The following is an 18,539-nucleotide window of genomic DNA, read 5'->3' as shown; positions in this document are numbered from 1 at the left end:
ACTGAGCCATGGCCTTGCAACCAAGGTTCCAAACTGTGATTTTCTGCATACTGTTACACTAATTAATTTTTTACATGTGGTTTCACAGATTAACTGGCCTCCTGGAGGCAACCCTCACTACTAAATGAGCAGTGATAAAAAACACTTGTCACATCCCTGACCTCGAGTGTACAGTAGTGTGCAATTGTGAGGTCTGCTTTATAATCTCTAAAGGAGATATCTAAGACCTTGAGTTTATTATACAGCAAGTTTGTAAAGATGTGTCACACAAGGCAATGTATATACATGGCTCAGGACACCCAAACATATTGCGCTATCGTCGAGCACATTGCACAACAGCTACACTCAGCTGCTAATCACAGGATTATTCCGTCGAACTAAGACTATTAGGTGTTCCGCATTTATATGGCGTCTCCCACACCAGAGGAGCGTCGCTTCAGAATTGAGCATTTACAGTGAACAGAATTCAGGGAAGAGCAGGTTGTGTCCTTTGGTTGCAGATGGACCACAAAGGGGACAGCTTACGCGGGGTCAGACCTCAACGTATGTACCGCATTGACACGTGTGTTCAATAGTCACATGTATTGTTGTATTGATCACTCTGAACAGAACATTTCCAGTTATCTTTTACGACAAGCCATCACAAAGCGGCCATCATGTCTGACACTTCGCATGACCTCTTGTCTAAGGCCGTCGTGTGGATTGCTTCTAGACCAAATGTACCATCTGCGCCCCTGTGACCATGGGTACATCTCTCGTGCGGTTTTTGCCATGTGCCGAAAGTTCAGGTGTGTTTTTACTGCAGTCGCAGTCTTTTATTCACGGTCCTTCTCTCTTTTGTTGTCTAATTTGACGTGGTAGAAAACTAAATTTAGGGCGACCTTCAGAGTTGCTAACAATCTGCTCCAACTCAAGACAGAAGTCATAAGATTTGTATCCAACATTGTTTTAAGTAATATTTTAACATTTTTATCTGTCATATAACTTTAAAAAAACATAAGCAGTAAACTTTTGATTTTTTAAGTGTTCATTTTTTGAGGGGCTAAACTCACACACAAAAACAACTGTAAACAGAAATATGTGTTATTCGTATAATAAAAATGTGGGCAGGTGCCAACTTTATCTTTGCCATTGTTGTGAAATTGCCAAGTCATTTCTCAAGATCCTTTTCCCAGTTGACCTTTTGTTCAAAACACGCACCAGGAAAAAGGCGGAGGAGGTAAATGCTTAACTAAACTGATAAACTTGAGCTGGTGTGAAAGTGCCAGGTGAGCTCATGTCACATCACATCACAAATTATATTGTTAGTCAACTTATTGCAGAGGTCATAATGCTCAAACACAACCTTCATAGTGTGAGCATTTTCAAAGTTAGCGGTTTATATCAGTACGGGACTCCAAGCTTGGCTGGTTTCTGTCAATGATTAATTTCGTCTTCTCTCCTGAGGGGCGGTGAAGATGTTAGCAAATAGACCAGCGCAGCGTGCCCTCCTGAGAGAAGCTTTCAACTGAACGCTGCTCTCATTAGTTACAGATGCAGACACCTGCCACTCAGCGGAGACGGTTGCCGACAAAGTTTCAGCTCCTTCGCTTCACACTTGAGGAATAGCTCAAGAGTGCGTGACAAAATGTAAGCCCGCTGGAATTCACCGTACTACTTGGGGACAGTGCCCTTAACTGGAAGAATCCACCACAGCTGCAGCCCGAGGAACTCAAGAATGCATCTGTTGTTGAAGGTACTTAATAGGCCATATTGCTTTTTCTAGGTACTAGGTACACGCATTCAATCAAATGACATTTGTATGAAACATTTTACACAATACCAAATTAGATTTATGCTGTCACAGATGTGTTAATTTTGCACTTTTTTAAAAAATGTTTGTGGTTTATTGCGTACATGAGATGGAAATGAATCATAATGAAATGCACCTCTAATATTTTGTTGACGTTTTTATCCAGTGCAGGATGACATTGAAACTAGGGGTGGGAATCATTGATTTTTGAATTCGGAATCAATTTTCAATTAAGAACGCTTTTTGATTCAAAATGATTTGATTGACAATGATTTTTGCTTCAATCTATAGATGTGCAAGAAATTGTAATGATCTACTCCAGTCTGACTCGCTAATGCTAATTAGCGCGCTACTCGCGGCACTTTTATCACTCAAAAGAACGGCTCCTCGCTGAAAAAAACCCAAACTTTTATTGGAATAACTTGATTGTGACTTTTTCCTTCTACTCTCTAATGTGGCTACAACTTAACAGTGTATTAGACTGTGTGGAACCACACTGCCCCTCAGTGGCCAAACCGGGTACAACATGAACAGCGCTCCAAATAAAAGCACACAAAGACAAGACAGTATAAAATAATTTAAATGAAATCCATTTTGGGACATTTAAAATCGATTCAGAATCGTACTAAAGGAGAATTGTGATTCTTATGAGAATCACATTTTTGGCACACCCCTAATTGAAACACATTTTTATTTATTCTGACGTCGTATTATAGGCAGCACTGTGGAGTAGTGGTTATAAGGTCTGCCCCTCAGATCAAAGGTTCGAATCTGGGCTCTGCCTTTCCTGTGTGGCGTTAGCTTGACCTCCTCATGCTGGTGTTTTTCTCCCGGCCTTCCTCTGACATTCCAAAAACATGATTGCATATTGTTAATTGAATACTCTCAATTGTCGATATGTGTGAGTGTCAATCAGATTCGTATGTAAAAAAAAAAAAACACACACAACTAGGGATGTAACGATAACGGCAGTATCTTGATATAGCGATAATATAACTGCTACAATATCATCGTTGTCATATTATGATATTAAAAGCAGCATATCTGTTAAAAAAAAAAAAAAGTCAGGTTGATTTCCATTTGTGCAGTTCTAGCACCCTCTGGTGGCTAGTTTTTTAGTGCAGTTTAATTTTCACGAGGCATATTTTAGTCCTCATATGTTTAAAATCCACACTAATGGTCAGTTGAAGAGGAACGTAATATGCTTGGGAAGGGAACGGAGTCAATATGTGGAGCAAATCAATGAGTGAGTGCATTAGCAAATGAGTGCCTCAATATTAAGTGTTATTAGAGATTGTAGGTTGTTGCTATGCATTGCTGTTATGAACAAAAGCATAATATCGTGTGTGTGTTTTTGGGAGCTAATTTTGTTTACAATATTGTGACCTTTTTTTTATATCACCAACCTCACCACAGTATCGTGATAATATCGTATCGTGATGTTAGTATATCGTTACATCTCTAGCGATTGGCTTGGTGGCAAGTCCAGGGTCACCCAATGTCAGCTGGGATAGGCTCCAGCTCACCTAATTAAAATGGTGGAAGACACCCATCGTGGCTCAATATGATGCAATAATAAACATGTTAGATTTAATACCTCCCTAAAACTATTGTGAATGTACATACAGTTTATAAAGACGGAATATTTCATTCATCTTTTTAGCTTATGCTGATTTGAAACCACGTGTGGAACTTTGCAGCTCGGGACTCTTTCCAAGTGAGCCAAACATGGCCAGCACTGCAGTTCAGCTCCTTGGTTTCTTGCTGAGCCTGCTGGGGTTTGTGGGAACGCTAGCCGCCACTGTGCTCCCGCACTGGCGCAGCTCAGCCTACGTGGGTTCAAACATCATCACGGCCACCGCCTACATGAAAGGCCTGTGGATGGAGTGCGTGTGGCACAGCACGGGCATTTATCAGTGTGAGGTGTATAGATCTTTGCTGGCGCTGCCGCAGGACATGCAGGTACAGTGTTGCATATGCATACTTTTGTTTGAAGTTAGAATAGAGGTGAAAAGAATCATGTTGCGCTAAATGTCTTTTCTCCTCATCATTAGGCTGCCCGTGCACTCATGGTGCTCTCCTGTGTCACCTCCGTCCTGGCAATTGTGGTTTCTGTCATGGGGATGAAGTGCACCTACTTTGTCCAAGGCTCATTCATCAAGTCCCCCCTGGTTATGAGCGGAGGGATATGTTTCCTCTGTGCCGGTTTACTCTGCTTGACCACGGTGTCCTGGACCACCAATGACGTCATCATAGATTTCTATGACCCTTTCCTTCCGAGCGGCATGAAGTACGAGATCGGCCTGGCGGTGTATCTCGGTTTTGCGTCATCCTGCCTCAGTTTGTGCGGAGGATTGGTGTTGTCCTGGAGCAGCAAAGGTGAGCGGTCACAGAGGCGTCCCCAAAGGCAGAGGAGTCAGCCTTCATTCCCGCCTCCTTACAACAACACCTCCTACCCACCGGCTCCTCCATACAATCCTCCAGAGGCTCTCAAGGGCAATCGTGCACCCTCACTTTGCTCGGCCTCAAGTAGTGGTTACAGACTGAGTAATTATGTCTAATGCCTTTGTGGAAATGCACACCTAAGCATTGTTTGGGTGTGAAATACTGTATGCCAAAAAACAGGCAAGTGAACTTTTCTAATCACTCACAGAAACTCAACCCATCACACTGCAATGTGGGCAAAGTACCACTAGAGGGCAAGATTTATCAGTAAATAGAAACTGGCGACAACCAAGGCTGTTGTAACGTGTCAGTACTGTTAATGCAGACCAGATGGTTCACAATTTGTTTTGCTTATAGTATTATTCATATTGGAATAATGTGCAATACTGCATAGCATAATAATGTCCGTTTTAGAAATATTTTGTAACTAGTTAACAATCATCAAGAAAATCATTCATGTAAGGTTTGTTTGGGTGGTTTATCTAACCACGTCTTCGAACAACATTTCCGGTCATTAAAAGCGTGCCCCTTGAATGCCATTGCCATCATTTCATCCATCATTTCATCCATCATTTTCTCTATGCACTGTACTCCCACACAAAGCATTCATTAGCTGCTTCTGCAAAAACTATATGTACAAGGAACGCTCCCAATTAGAGTCTCACTGTGCATGTCAGCTGTCACCTGCATAGCAGCTAAATTATGGTACTTGTCATAACACTGTCGCCAACAGCAGCTGTCACACTTCAAATATTTACATTAAGGAGTCGGTATTGATTAACAGTACGGTAATTTATTTCTCCGGGGGGTTTTTTTAGATTAAAAAAAATTTATCATTAAGTACCCATTTTAACCTTCACTTAAGAAATAATGTATTTCAAGTCTGTGAATAGTGTGTGGGTTATTCAAACCCTGTAAATTAAGTGGCCAATTGCCAATTCATTGGCAACAGTAGCGTAGAAACGGCATCATACTGAGAACAAAATACAGTTTTGCGATTGCATTTCAGTTTGATGGTCACTTCTACTCTACAAACTACAAAAATAGTGGTAAAATGTGTTCAATGATGTGACATAAAGTATTAATAGATTTATATTCATTTTCAATCTCCATAACTGTTGTTGATAGGCTCTGGCACCAGTTCATAAGAATGGAGAATGGCTTCCTTCACAGCTTTGTGATCAGAACTTTGACCACCAGACGACACATTAATAAGTATAAAACATTTCATCATTCACTTCTTTCTAATTAAACGTTCCACAAGGTGTCGGTTACGAACTAAAGCAAAGTCTGCTGAGCTGATTTATTAAGGAGCTCTTCAAGTATGACTCTATCAAACAAATGATCTGCTCCTTTTCACTTTGCATGTGAACCAACTGTATTCTCATTTGCAATTACTTAAATTGCTCTACCTTGAGCTTTATATTAAGGGCTTAATATATGTGTCTCTTAATGTCGGTCTTTTTACCCCACTTTCTTTATTTGACTCATAACCCCTCTCAGAAAGTATATCTGCTTCTCCCAACAGACCAACGACAACTTATTTTTTCCTACTTCCTTTACAGTAAGCAATCTTGACTTTTTATTAACACCCATTGACAGCCTCCGATTCTCAGCAAACTAACCCACACTCAAGTCCAATGTTCTTAAATGGTGTCCAGAATAGGTTACTTGTTTTCACAAACGACATTAAATAAGAGTCAAGCTATTGTTTTTCTCCCATCGCTACAACCTCATAAATCCACTTTGACCTGACATTTGGTGCTCTGGACTTGAGTGTTAAACCTGAGATATAGTGGTGCGGGTCGAAATTGAGCGATTCACACCTGAAGTGGCCCCATAAAATTGGGAAACATGGACACACAAATCATTCGTGTCGCCAACTTATAACCAGTGCCTCGCGAGTGCTTTTACAAAGTTGAACAAGCAAGGCCAGTGCAATGAAGCAATGATTATAAATCGAGGCTGAAAAGTAACTAAGTGAACATTTCATCCATTGGCAATATAATGTCCACATATTGGTCAGCTTTGCAGGCGGGGCTGTGCGTCACGCCACTCTCTATTAGGTGCTATTTTGGTCCTGCCCTGGAAGACATTCATCCAGCATCTACCCACCCTGACAGCATCCAATAAGCCCACCACTCCCATTCATCTCCACACCCACGACAAACCACCCCCACCCACCTTTTCCTCTCTCTCTCTCTCTCTCTCTCTCTCTCTCTCTCTCTCTCTCTCTCTCTCTCTCTCTCTCTCTCTCTCTCTCTCTCTCTCTCTCTCTCTCTCTCTCTCTCTCTCTCTCTCTCTCTCTCTCTCTCTCTCTCTCTCTCTCTCTCTCTCTCTCTCTCTCTCGTTCGTACACTCACATACTACCCGCAGATGTGCCAGGGATTTGGAGACTTAAAAACACTGTAAGATTATTGTGTTTGGATTTTCAAAACCGCTACAAGGTGAAACATAACTTCGATCCCACAGGCATCTTCTTTGATACAATTTTGGAACGTTCTTATCCCTGCTTTTGACTGTGGTTATCAACTTATTCGTATTCCTCCAAAGAAAAAGGTGAGATCATGTTTTCAATTTATGTTTTCCCACTTCTTGAGCTGTTATATGTTGGCCTAGGTGTAGCTAAAATGACAAATGTTGATTTAAACATGGATCAATAATGTTTAGCGGCCCCCCCGGAGAATCATGGTGTCAGCGCAACAGGGAGCCTCAAGGTCTGATTCTTGGGATGCGGCACATTGGAGTTCAAACTAAAGCTTTGATCAGTCACATCATGTTATATTTTACTTGTGTACTAAACTGTACACAATAAAAAAAAAGATACATTTGACTTTTCTTTAAAAGCTAATTATTTAATGTATTCTGAATTGTTCAGTACCACAAGGGTCCATTTTGAATTTTGGTCATAAACTTAAAGGGTGGAAAAAATGTTAGCTGTGGAACTGCAAAGGACAAGATTTTTTTTTTTTTGTAGTCTCTTCTGCAGCATATGAGAATTGTGTGTGTTCATTTTGAGGAGCAAAACATGTTAAACTTCAAAATTTTCAACAATATAAAGGTTATAATAGAAAATAATGTGTTATAAGGAGGATGATCTAATTTGCACTTCAATTGGCAAAAGTGGTTGTAAATAATGTGCGTCATATGTTCGTCAAATAAATATTTATAAATATAAAAATGTTTATTCAGTTGATTAATCTTAGGTGCACTTTATAATCACGGATTATATACACAGTGCGCAACATAAATGAATACATCCCAACAGCTGTAGAAATATTCAAATTGAAAATACCCCCACAAATGTGGGCCATTGATTAAATTTTTCTTTCTTTTTAACAAATGATTTACTGTTGCAAAAATGAATATACTCTACACCACTGAAGAGCTAGGGTTGAAAATGAAATTTAACTCACAAGAATCAAACCAAAAGAGAGTCTACTCATCAGCAAAATTATGAAACGTGTTCTTTTGTTCAGATTCAGACAACTTTATTCCCAATGTGCATTCATACTTGCAATATAACAGTTTGCGTTTTTTCACGTGGGGTGTATTCATTGGTGGTGTTACAGTTCATGTGCAGTTGATGTTCACATCTGATGTGAAGATTATGTTGTTAGTATTCATGTTTCTATTAAGGGTCACTTACTTGAAAGCAGATTTGGTTTCATTGCTACTTATTAAGAGAACTTGTAGACCTTGTCAATAGGCTGTCCTAAACAACTGTCAAAGGTGACCTCTAGTTTTGTACAAATTGAATTTAGAACTGCCAATCCATGTTGCTTCCATTTTATTTTTTTCTCTGCAGTGTAGTAGCTTTCTCAATGCGCACTTGAAGACAGGAAACAAGATGACCATCCACGTCGAGGGTCTAGTGGCCATTGTGCTTTTTTATCTGGTAATTCTCTTCGTGGGAATTTGGGCGGCGTGGAAGAACAAGAACTCCGGAGTCGGGGATGGCGGGGACCGGAGCGAAAGCATCATGGTCGGTGGACGGGACATTGGCTTGTTTGTGGGTGTATTCACAATGACTGGTTAGTAGTCCCACTTTGTTACTATAGAAATATTTAGTTGGTTGATATATGATGAGTCATTTTTTTTTCTTCTTCAGCGACTTGGGTGGGTGGTGGCTACATCAATGGGACAGCTGAGTATGTCTACTTGCCTGACTATGGCTTGGCTTGGGCCCAGGCACCATTTGGTTACGCTCTCAGCCTGGTACTCGGTAAGAACTACTTTCTATGTGTAGTTAATTAGGTTTTGTCATTGGAAAGGACATTTTTGACCATTCTTAACTGTCTTAAAAGTGTAATAATAATAATTCAAACATTTTCAATGCTACACTAAAACATTATTTAACCCGGGATAACCCTGAAGTTAATGTATTGCGGTTATGCTACTATGTTACCGAACTTACCATAGTTTAGCGATATGGCGACTATGGCGAGTTCTGCCTTCATATAAATTCAGTTTACAACAACATTATTCTCTTAAAGACCCTGTAAAGCTTCTAATCAAGTACATTTTTGATGTAGTGTATGCCTTTACCTCACAAATGCATCTTTTCTGGATGCCACAAGTTGCAGAACAGCTACTCTAAAAAGAGACTTGTTGAACCAATTTAAGACTAAAAAGAAAATTGTTGACCAAATTAATTGAATTGCTTCAAGTGGTAACACACAATTAAATTAGGTTAATCCTAATTAATATATTATTTAATTATGAGGTCATTAAGTTAAATTAATTGAGTTAATTAAACAGAATATATTAATTTTGGATTAATTTAATTCAATCGTGTGTTACCACTTGAAGCAATTCAATTCAATTAAGTTAATCCAGGTTAATATATTAATTAGTTATGAGGTATTAAGTTAAATTAATTGAGTTAATTAAACTCAATATATTATTTTGGATTCACTTAATTAAATCGTGTGTTACCACTTGAAGTAATTCAATGAAATTAAATTAATCCAGGTTAATATATTAATCAATTATGAGGTCATTATGTTAAATTAATTGAATTAATTAAACTGAATATATTAATTCTGGATTAACTTAATTCAATCGTGTGTTACACTTGAAGCAATTTGCTTAAATTGATCAACAATTCTCTTTTTAGAGTGTAGATGTCATTTTAATTTCTGAGTGTTATGTAATCCCTATTACTGTATTCAGGCTACCATAATACGTTGTAGTACCAAGCACTGTGGTTATATATATAATTAGCAGAAAGTACCGGTATGTACTCAAAATGTTATGCGGCAAGCTGAATAACGTATGCTGCCATGTTTAATAAACGGTTGCCTTTACCTGAAGTGTCTCTGTTTTGCGGACCAACATACCCCAATCAAAAATGACAAAAAATGATGAGACCAGGGTAGCTCGCAAGCTAGCTATAGCGCCTCTTGTTGTGACATGGAAAGCCCCACGATGACCCGGGGTGATATATCCCAGCCACCGTGGCTTTAATCAGATTGTAGCTCAATCGTGCAGAAATTTGTGGGAATAAGAACAATGCGAAGTAGCATCCGTTTAGTGCTGTTAACACTCTTCTATGTCCTGCGACTAATTTACAAGACATGCTTGTTCTTGTTTTCTCAATGACAGCGACCTCAGAGTTTTTGTATCACACATTACAGTAAATTTTTTGCTGATTGGCTGAGATAAATAAATGTAAGGTTCTTGCTAATAGTGAGGCATGTGGTTTATACCAGACCATTAGTTAGTAAGGTATTACTGTTGTGTCAGATCCTATAAAATTCACATTCCAAAATGATCTGTAGTGACATCATGTCTGACTTCTTCCAGGTGGCCTTTTCTTTGCCAAACCCATGCGATCCCGTGGCTATGTCACAATGCTGGATCCTTTCCAACAGTTGTATGGAAAGAGGATGGGGGGTCTGCTTTTCATCCCTGCTGTCATGGGTGAAATCTTTTGGTCTGCAGCCATTTTATCAGCCTTGGGTAGGTGATTGTTAAATACTATCTGGCTAGACCAATTATTTTGATTTCCAACCACTGTGCCACTTCACAGTAGTGTTAAATAATTTATTACAAACAATGTCATTTTGTTTATTTATCTATGCCAGTGACAGGCAGAACTTTTAAATGCTCTTCAACTAGATGACAGAAGGTGCATTTAACATGTAGCTTTGTGGTTTAAACATACCCAGATTTTACACTAAGTAGATTGTGAAATTTCTCTCAAAGAATACGTATGTGCTTCTACTCAATAGAAGTTGGGAAACACTAATCTAGACTAACAAATTGTCCCACAGGGGCCACTCTGAGTGTGATCGTGGACATAAACATTAACATGTCAGTGGTGATCTCAGCCCTGATTGCGATCTTCTACACTCTTGTGGGAGGACTCTACTCTGTTGCGTACACAGACGTAGTTCAACTCTTCTGCATTTTTGTGGGTTTGGTAAGTTTCACAATCAAAGTGCGTGAAATGTGACAGCCATTGATTTCCCGTGAACAGCTGCGATATTTTCATTCTATGTCATCTGACCATCAGTGGATCAGTGTGCCTTTTGCGTTGTCCAATCCTGCCGTGTCAGACATCAGCGTGACAGCAAGGGAGGCAATCCACCAGTCACCCTGGCTGGGAAAGATTGAGCCTGCGGACAAATGGCTCTGGGCAGATAATTTCTGTTTGCTGGTAAGTTATGCCTGTCTTGAGGAAGATCCATCATGCGAACCAGTAAATGCGTCAGTTTTTATGGGTTTGATTTTGATTTGGTGGCGGGAGCAATTGCAGTTACTTCATGTGATAACACTCTATAAGAAGTAAATACAATTGTATTTCTGTTTCTAGATGTTGGGGGGGATTCCCTGGCAGGTCTATTTTCAACGGGTTCTTTCTGCCTCTTCAGCTACCTACGCCCAGGTCCTTTCCTTCCTTGCTGCTTTCGGCTGTTTGGTCATGGCAGTTCCCTCCATCCTCATAGGAGCTATAGGGGCATCCACTGGTAAGTACACACTGCCATATGTGCTGGGTCCTTAGTTTTCTTTCATCCGAAATAAAACATAAGGATTCTCAAAGGAGGGAATGAGCGTTTGGCTAAATTACATTGATCGTCTATGTGGATAATGAATAAACTCTTGCGTCAATGCCAGTTACTGTACCCAATGGAGCTGTAGATCATCTTCTCTTATCTGATGCCATGTTTAGATCGCAAACTTCATCACAAGTCCAATTAAAACAAAGAATCACCTTTTGCACACAAAAAAAGACTTTTCAAAGGAAAAAGATGCCACGCAGGGTTGTTTACAGCATCCAAGCTTTTATCAGATGTGTAAATGTAGAAGCCTACTGTGACTCGAGGGTAAACAAGCGGCAGAGCCACCAGACTGTGCACATTTAGTGAATATTACATCTGAAGACGAGCTAATTAATCTGACCCATCTGAAGCTGTTTCATGTACTGTCTAACCATGCAGCGTTAATCAGCCTCTGCTTGTTTGGAGAATGTACACCTCTAGAGAGTGAAGTAAATTTTTTAAACATGGCAAAGGAAATATGTCACACGCTAGAAGAGGAAAGAGGACAGCAATGAAGCCAACGTGCGCCCAACCCCTTTACAGTCACTAGACACTTGAATTTGTGTTTATTCAAACATACAGCGTATAAGCAATGCAATAAACATAATTTACTCTGGAGCCGCTACACCATCCAAAAAACCCACCAACAACTTGCGGAATATGAAAAACATTTCAAAAGCATTTTAAATTTCAATTTTCATCTTTAGACTGGAACCAGACTTCTTATGGGGCCCTCTCTCCAAAGGATAAAGACGAGTCCGATATGATCCTTCCGATTGTGCTTCAGCACCTCTGCCCACCTTACGTCTCCTTCTTTGGCCTGGGAGCGGTGTCAGCTGCCGTCATGTCATCCGCAGATTCTTCCATTCTCTCGGCCAGCTCCATGTTTGCCCGGAACATCTATCAACTTGCCTTTCGACAGTCGGTAAGATCGCGATCTGTTCATTAAGAATTGCCGCATTTTGCACCAAGTCGTTTGCATCGGTCAGCATTCATGTATTTGTCTTTAAATAATTAAAGGATTCTACAGTACTTAAAACATCGTATATCAATCTAAACCAGAGGTGGGCAATCTGGGTCCTGCAGGTTTTGGAGGTTTCTCACTTCCAACACAAGCTGATTCCAATCAACAGGATCGTTATCTGGCTTATGCAGAGCTTGCTGATGAGTTGATCATATATCAGCTGTATTGGAGAAGAGCAACATGCAAAACCTGCAGGACTCCGGCCCTCGATGCCCACTTCTGATCTAAACGATCAGCCAAGACAATCAAAATATCTCAACGAGTTTTTGGTGGATGCGTATTCCAATGATCCGTCTCTAATCATCCTCTAGGCCTCGGACCGCGAGGTTGTCTGGGTGATGCGTCTCACTATCTTCGTTTTCGGAGCCCTCGCCACAGCCATGGCTTTGTTAACAGGAACAGTATACGGCCTGTGGTACCTGAGCTCGGACCTGGTCTATGTCATCGTCTTTCCCCAACTTCTTAGTGTCCTTTTTGTCAAAGGAACGAATACCTACGGCTCAGTGGCTGCCTACGTCTTTGGTCTTTTGCTACGAATTGGCGGAGGCGAACCCTATTTAAAACTTCCTCCCTTCATCTATTACCCTGGATGGGTGATCCAGGAGAAGATCCACCACCTCACTGGTGATGTAGAGTATTTCGTCCAGCAAAGATTCCCATTCAAGACAGTGTCCATGGCGGCATCCTTTTTGGCAAACGTTGCATTTTCCTACCTGACAAAGTACATGTTCGAAAGTGGTACGCTCTCACATAAGTACGACTTCTTAGATGCTGTGGTCTCCAAACACAGCAAGGAGATCATGGACAAGGCCACACTGGTGAGCCATGATAATATCATCCTCTCAGAGATGGCGCCCGTCAAACAAGCACTGGGCGCTTCCCTCGCAGCGACCTTCACCAACCGAGAGGTCCTAAGCAACGATGAAGTGTCAAGTCCTGAGGAGTTTCCAGATGAAAACTAGGTATTAAAAGGCACAACGCAAAGAAAACTCACTACTGCCATACTCGGAGTCAAAGCAGTAGAGATCTGCGATGGCTTCCACGTGATCCTACATATTTTATTTGATACTAATAATGTTAAAGGATGTTTCCAAAGTCAATAATGTTTCCAAGAGTCGTTCCAGATTAGAAATTTCTAGTTGAACTTCTGCGTCCACAATTTCAATGGCCAAATGGCCAATTTCAGTGTAAATGATACGTAATGTTTCGCTATCTGTAATCCTGTTGTGTGTAGCAGAGAATATTCCATGAAGCAAAATGTATTGTCCAAACCGAATGGGTTTTCTCCTCATGAGCTCAAGCTTCTGGTGTGGTGGTCCCCAATTATGAAGGATATCTAACGCCTCCTTCTTTTTGAATAATCCCTGCCTAGAACCTGAGTTGACTGTTGACCAGTTGAATCAAGCATAGTGTTATGTTTTAAAGGAATATTCTCACTACAATCATAGTTAAGTGCCACTACATGTGATCAAAGGGATTATGACATTTATTATTAAAATGTATACGGTAATGAGAATAGTGCAATACTATACCAATGAATTGGCTTTATCTGGTAGTGTGGTCCCATCTGAAAAGTTCCAGGAATGGTGTCACAAAAGCTATTTCAAATCCAAACTACGGGTTTTCCTATTCATTGTGGGCCAGAATATCAACCAACAAGTCTAAAAAGAGATCCGAGGTAAAGTGAGGGTGGTACGTGGAAAAGTCATGGCTGCTTCACCATGACAACACATCTGCTCATAACGCCCTGAGCATCCAACACTTCAAGGCCGAGAAGAAATGGTAGAACAATGGCGGCAAAGTAATTGAGCAACCTCCATGGGATTATAATCTTAATTTCCCAAAATTAATGGGATCAATTTTGCAAATATGGACAACATCAAGATGGCCGTGATGCCCACTGTGGAGAATCCAAGAAGAATCCTCCCAGTAGTGTCTGAAAATTTGGCGGAGAAGGCTGGGAATGTGCGTTTGACTTCAATGAGATTACGTTGAGGCTGATAACCGAGTTTGGATTTGAAATATGTATTTTATGACACCAATCCTGGAAATGTCATGACATATGTTTTTATTTTCACCAGGAGTCATTACAAAATACAGTACTGTGCAAAATCTCAGGCACCATTAATGTGTTGTTTCAACAATTTTATAAAGGGTACTTTACAACTGTTTAGGAATCAGACTACTTTGGATAATCCAACGAGCACAGCAAAAAATGATAATTAACATGTAATAATTGAAAAAAAACAATGCTAGTGGTCTCCATCTTTTGCACAGTATTGCATATAACTTGTCCCAAGTTCTATTTGCATAGAGTCAATTTATGAATAGAGCAATAATATTTTTAGGACCGGTGTCCATGTTGTACAGATAAATGTAATATCGAGCGGGCAAGTTATAGCTAATGGATTTTAATTGTATTCACAATGCTCTTAAAACACCAGAACATCACATTTGCAGTAAAAACCTCATCCAGACCTCATATGAACAAACTCGTAACCAAAGTAGACGGTTAGATATAAGATTACATTTAGTCACCAAATAAATGTCTGGTGTTAAATACCGTATGCGATATTTCTACAATATTTTTCAAAGACTTTATTTTCTAAACATTTCAGTCCGTTAGAAGTGCAACACATTGACAACAATGACATATGTAATAATCACTTAGTTTGACACAGGCTACCAAAATGATTGAAAACCCTTCCAAATATCTACATATTAAAAATAATGAAGCATAGTAAAATATTCTTCTTCATTATTATGCAATATTTGGCTGTTGGATTAGTATTTTGTTTGTTAATTATTAGGTCTGTTTTGGGCTTCTTGTAGGCTGTATGCTTAGAATTGGCTTAGAAAAGACATACTGACATCTATTTGTGTCTATCTATGCTGACCAGTACTCTCCAACCAACATCTAAGTTTAATATATATTCAGCCATGTGATACAATAATACTACTCACTGCTCAATAAAATACAGCAGTAATGCAATAGAGCAGTCTATGGGGTGTTAGGGATGAAACAGACAGATTGACATTTTGTTCCTAATTGCAGGAACTGACAAAGTCGTTTTTGAAAAGGATGCTAGCCGCATCAAAGGTTGGGTTAAAGTGGTATCAAAAATAAAAGAATGAGATGAAAGAATAGAGCAGTATAAAATTGGTGGGATGACGCATGGAACCTTTTTGCTATCACAGACAGATCATTTTATTACATAGTAACATAAAAAACACTCAAACTCATCATGGCTAAGTTGGACCATGATTATGGACTGATATCTTATGCTATTATTATTGTTTCAAAGTCAGATATTAAGTTTATCAGATAGACACTTCTTATTACGTGTCACTTTCACTGATCGTTTGTTTACCTTCGAGCAGTCTGCTACTGCAGGTTAGCCGACACAGGAAAAGATTGTTTCTCCTGCAGGATTGTTTGTCAGCACCGGTCATCATTGATCCAAACAGGCCATCAATTCGTCCTCAGGACACTTGGTTAATTATGTGGAAAAAAGTATGGATCAAGGTTTATTGTGCAAGGTGGAACATCTCTTATGTTTCAGAATTTTTTTTTTTAAGTTAAACTTTATCTTGTTCGGAGAAAGTTGTTATTATTTTGCAATTGTTCCTGTTGTACGTCGCTTATGTATTTGTCTCCTGTGTTGTACTTTACTGGCGTCTTCTATTGTAGAGCCCCTTTAATCAGGTGGTCGCAATGACTGGGTTTGAAATGCTTCTACTTACTGGTAACGTGGTAAAAGGGAAAAAAATCTTCTGTCACAGTGGAAACGTGTTGTCACGTCCATCATTGGTGTACCGCAGCCATACCAAGTAGTACAGTACTGTCAGCGCAATTTCAACATTTCTCAGAAAATTATGGGATTGATAATTGTATCAATCAAAAATAATTCACCAAAAATAATTCTGCTTCAAATTGGAAAAAAAAAATAGAGAGCGAGAGAAATGCTAGTGCTATGTCTCCGAAAATATTGAAGGACTTTAAAATAACTGTATTCCTCAATTAATAACAAAAGAAACAAGTTATAACTCGGTGTAAATTGCAATGATACTGTATTTTTGTGTGATATGTGTTTACTGTACACAGAAAAAATGAAAGTCTTTTAACACTGCATTCAAAAAACAGATGTATATTTATCCATTCACTGTGTATAAATGTAAAGTCGTTATCATATGTTGTAGGTTTAATAAATTATTTTGCAGACTCAAAATGTCTATAATGTATGCATATTTTGCAGATTTCAGTGATTTTATGTACAAAGACGTATACTGCATCATGCTAAACTGTGTTGTGGGTTACTTGGAAATGCATGATGTCCCAAAAGTCACTATACACTTCATTTTTTTTCCCATTTTGTCAGGTATCATTCGGACAGACGTGACACCATCAGCATTTAACAGTTTAGGGTTTGCAGTTTTTGTATGATTTACTTGCCAATTGACATTGGAGCAGCAGTGCAAAATTGTTGCGTTGAGAAGCTTTATGGCCAAACACAAGTACAATTTATGGCATCCGTGTAAAGTTTCTCCAATCAGGACCTTGACAAATCTGTCATCCGACTAAAGGTTGAACGAATCATTAAAAAAAAAGATGTGTACTATATCACTCTGACTTTCAGCCTAAAAAGATTTATTGTCAGAAACATTTAAACAATCATTATCTCAAAATTCAAACAATGTAACTAATCCTTCTGCTGTAAGTGGTTCAAATGGGAAGTGCGGGCACACACTTCCACACATCGAGCAGTAGAGAAAGGCTGAGGCAGAGAATAGCCATTAGTGTAACTGTCAACAAATCCTGCCACAGCAACAAATGATTTTTGCCTGCAGGTGACAGATATGAAATTGCTGCAATAATATTAAAATAGCATGTTAAATGTTGCAGCTAGCTCAGACAAAACGGATCAGTGGACAACTGGTAAATGGGGGCATGGAGCAATTCACCTTCGTAATGGCTCCCAGAGCAGGAATTCAATTTAATACTGTTTTGTCAAGCACATTCTCTCGTTTTATAAAGAGAATAGAAAATGAGAAAAAGAAATATGTGCGTAAAAATTGCATGTGTGATCGAGTATTCCACGGGTTCATCACCACAATCCTTTACCTGAACTCTTGTATAGTCAAGTGTGTTGAAAATAATCTCCACTCCTTACACTCAAAGCAAAGCCGCAGGCTTCAACACTGAAACGCTGTCCTTGTTGCCGCTTTCTGCGCGTGTAAAATGACAGTTCATTCCTTGAACATTATTCGGAATAGTGTGGACAACATGCATGCATTCGGCCCTGCGGGACTGCTCATGATTTATTCTCACTAAATGACAGAAGATACCGTGTTATGTACAGTTAGATCTTTTATGTTTTAATTACATACAATATGAGCCTGCATTATGAAACATTTTACGTTTTAATTAACTAATGTCACTGTCCTAATGGTGCTACTGTCTGTCTGCCTGTCTGTTGTTGTCATGAAGTTGTCGGATGGATGGATGGATGGATGGATGGATGGATGGATGGATAGATAGATAGATGGATGGATGGATGGATGGATAGATAGATAGATAGATAGATAGATAGATAGATAGATAGATAGATAGATAGATAGATAGATAGATAGATAGATAGATAGATAGATAGATAGATAGATAGATAGATAGATAGATAGATAGATAGATAGATAGATAGATAGATAGATAGATAGATAGATAAACTAACTAGCTATCTATTATATCCAAGCAATATTTTAATAAAGAGTTTTTAATTTTAAATGTTTTTAATTTTTGGGTGTAATAATATTCTGACAGAGACTCGCATTTCTCCCATTTCCGCAACTTTGCATTCCCTTAAGTCATCTTTTCTTCAAATGTATCTGACTTTTTCTTGTGTCATCACTTTTTGAAATGTGCCCGACTTTTCCTTTAAATGAAGCTTTGGCCTTTTCTGCATTCAGCCATTAGATTTTGTCAAAACAAAGCGGTTTGTTTCCAGTTCAACTATGATATGTAGACCATGCTTGCTAAAACTGGTAGTGGAGGTTGCTGGGCAGGAGATTCATGATTAAAATTGTCCGACCATTCCCATCCAACAGTCAATTTTATGCCACATGTCCAGTTCAGGGTCAAGGGGAAAGATGCCTTGTCTGCCCAACCATGGGCATTTTTTTCTTCTTCTAACCATTCACACACTCACATTCGCAGCAACTATTTAGTCTTCCTGAA

At 39.3% G+C, this 18,539-nt stretch overlaps 2 protein-coding genes across 6 annotated transcripts; both read left to right on the top strand.

Annotated features, from left to right (window-relative positions):
• The first annotated feature begins 314 nt into the window (after positions 1-314).
• On the top strand, positions 315-4,771 carry LOC147164714 (claudin-14-like). Of its 4 annotated transcripts, none has more exons than XM_086091459.1 (5): positions 315-543; positions 690-788; positions 1,528-1,735; positions 3,456-3,754; positions 3,847-4,771. In XM_086091459.1, the coding sequence occupies exons 4-5, from the start codon at positions 3,521-3,523 to the stop codon at positions 4,351-4,353; spliced, it is 741 nt and encodes a 246-aa protein (XP_085947585.1). In that variant the 5' UTR covers positions 315-543; positions 690-788; positions 1,528-1,735; positions 3,456-3,520; the 3' UTR covers positions 4,354-4,771. The 4 variants fall into 4 exon arrangements, with proteins under 4 accessions (XP_085947585.1, XP_085947586.1, XP_085947583.1 ...); XM_086091460.1 differs by having other exon boundaries at positions 318-543; positions 1,534-1,735; positions 3,493-3,754; XM_086091457.1 differs by having other exon boundaries at positions 318-543; positions 3,493-3,754.
• A 1,818-nt stretch (positions 4,772-6,589) lies between these two features.
• LOC147164713 (high-affinity choline transporter 1-like) lies at positions 6,590-16,554 on the top strand. 2 transcript variants are annotated; one of them, XM_086091456.1, is made up of 10 exons: positions 6,618-6,645; positions 6,710-6,796; positions 8,051-8,271; positions 8,349-8,462; positions 10,046-10,201; positions 10,516-10,664; positions 10,758-10,901; positions 11,058-11,211; positions 11,991-12,208; positions 12,619-16,554. In XM_086091456.1, the coding sequence occupies exons 3-10, from the start codon at positions 8,088-8,090 to the stop codon at positions 13,267-13,269; spliced, it is 1,770 nt and encodes a 589-aa protein (XP_085947582.1). In that variant the 5' UTR covers positions 6,618-6,645; positions 6,710-6,796; positions 8,051-8,087; the 3' UTR covers positions 13,270-16,554. The 2 variants fall into 2 exon arrangements, with proteins under 2 accessions (XP_085947581.1, XP_085947582.1); XM_086091455.1 differs by having other exon boundaries at positions 6,590-6,796; positions 8,046-8,271.
• Positions 16,555-18,539: the final 1,985 nt, after the last annotated feature.

Source organism: Leptonotus elevatus, chromosome 12, assembly GCF_054856555.1.
Source record: "Leptonotus elevatus isolate MCC_2025b chromosome 12, RoL_Lele_1.0, whole genome shotgun sequence".
NCBI lineage: Eukaryota > Metazoa > Chordata > Actinopteri > Syngnathiformes > Syngnathidae > Leptonotus > Leptonotus elevatus.
This window is presented reverse-complemented; position numbering and strand designations above follow the sequence as displayed.

Excerpts from the sequence above, each read along its gene's own strand:
- LOC147164713 (XM_086091455.1), top strand. The coding sequence starts at position 8,088 with ATGACCATCCACGTCGAGGGTCTAGTGGCCATTGTGCTTTTTTATCTG. Across the intron at positions 8,463-10,045 it reads CGCTCTCAGCCTGGTACTCG|GTGGCCTTTTCTTTGCCAAA; the intron begins GTAAGAACTACT and ends GACTTCTTCCAG. Across the intron at positions 10,902-11,057 it reads CAGATAATTTCTGTTTGCTG|ATGTTGGGGGGGATTCCCTG; the intron begins GTAAGTTATGCC and ends TTCTGTTTCTAG.
- LOC147164714 (XM_086091459.1), top strand. The coding sequence starts at position 3,521 with ATGGCCAGCACTGCAGTTCAGCTCCTTGGTTTCTTGCTGAGCCTGCTG. Across the intron at positions 3,755-3,846 it reads CGCTGCCGCAGGACATGCAG|GCTGCCCGTGCACTCATGGT; the intron begins GTACAGTGTTGC and ends CCTCATCATTAG.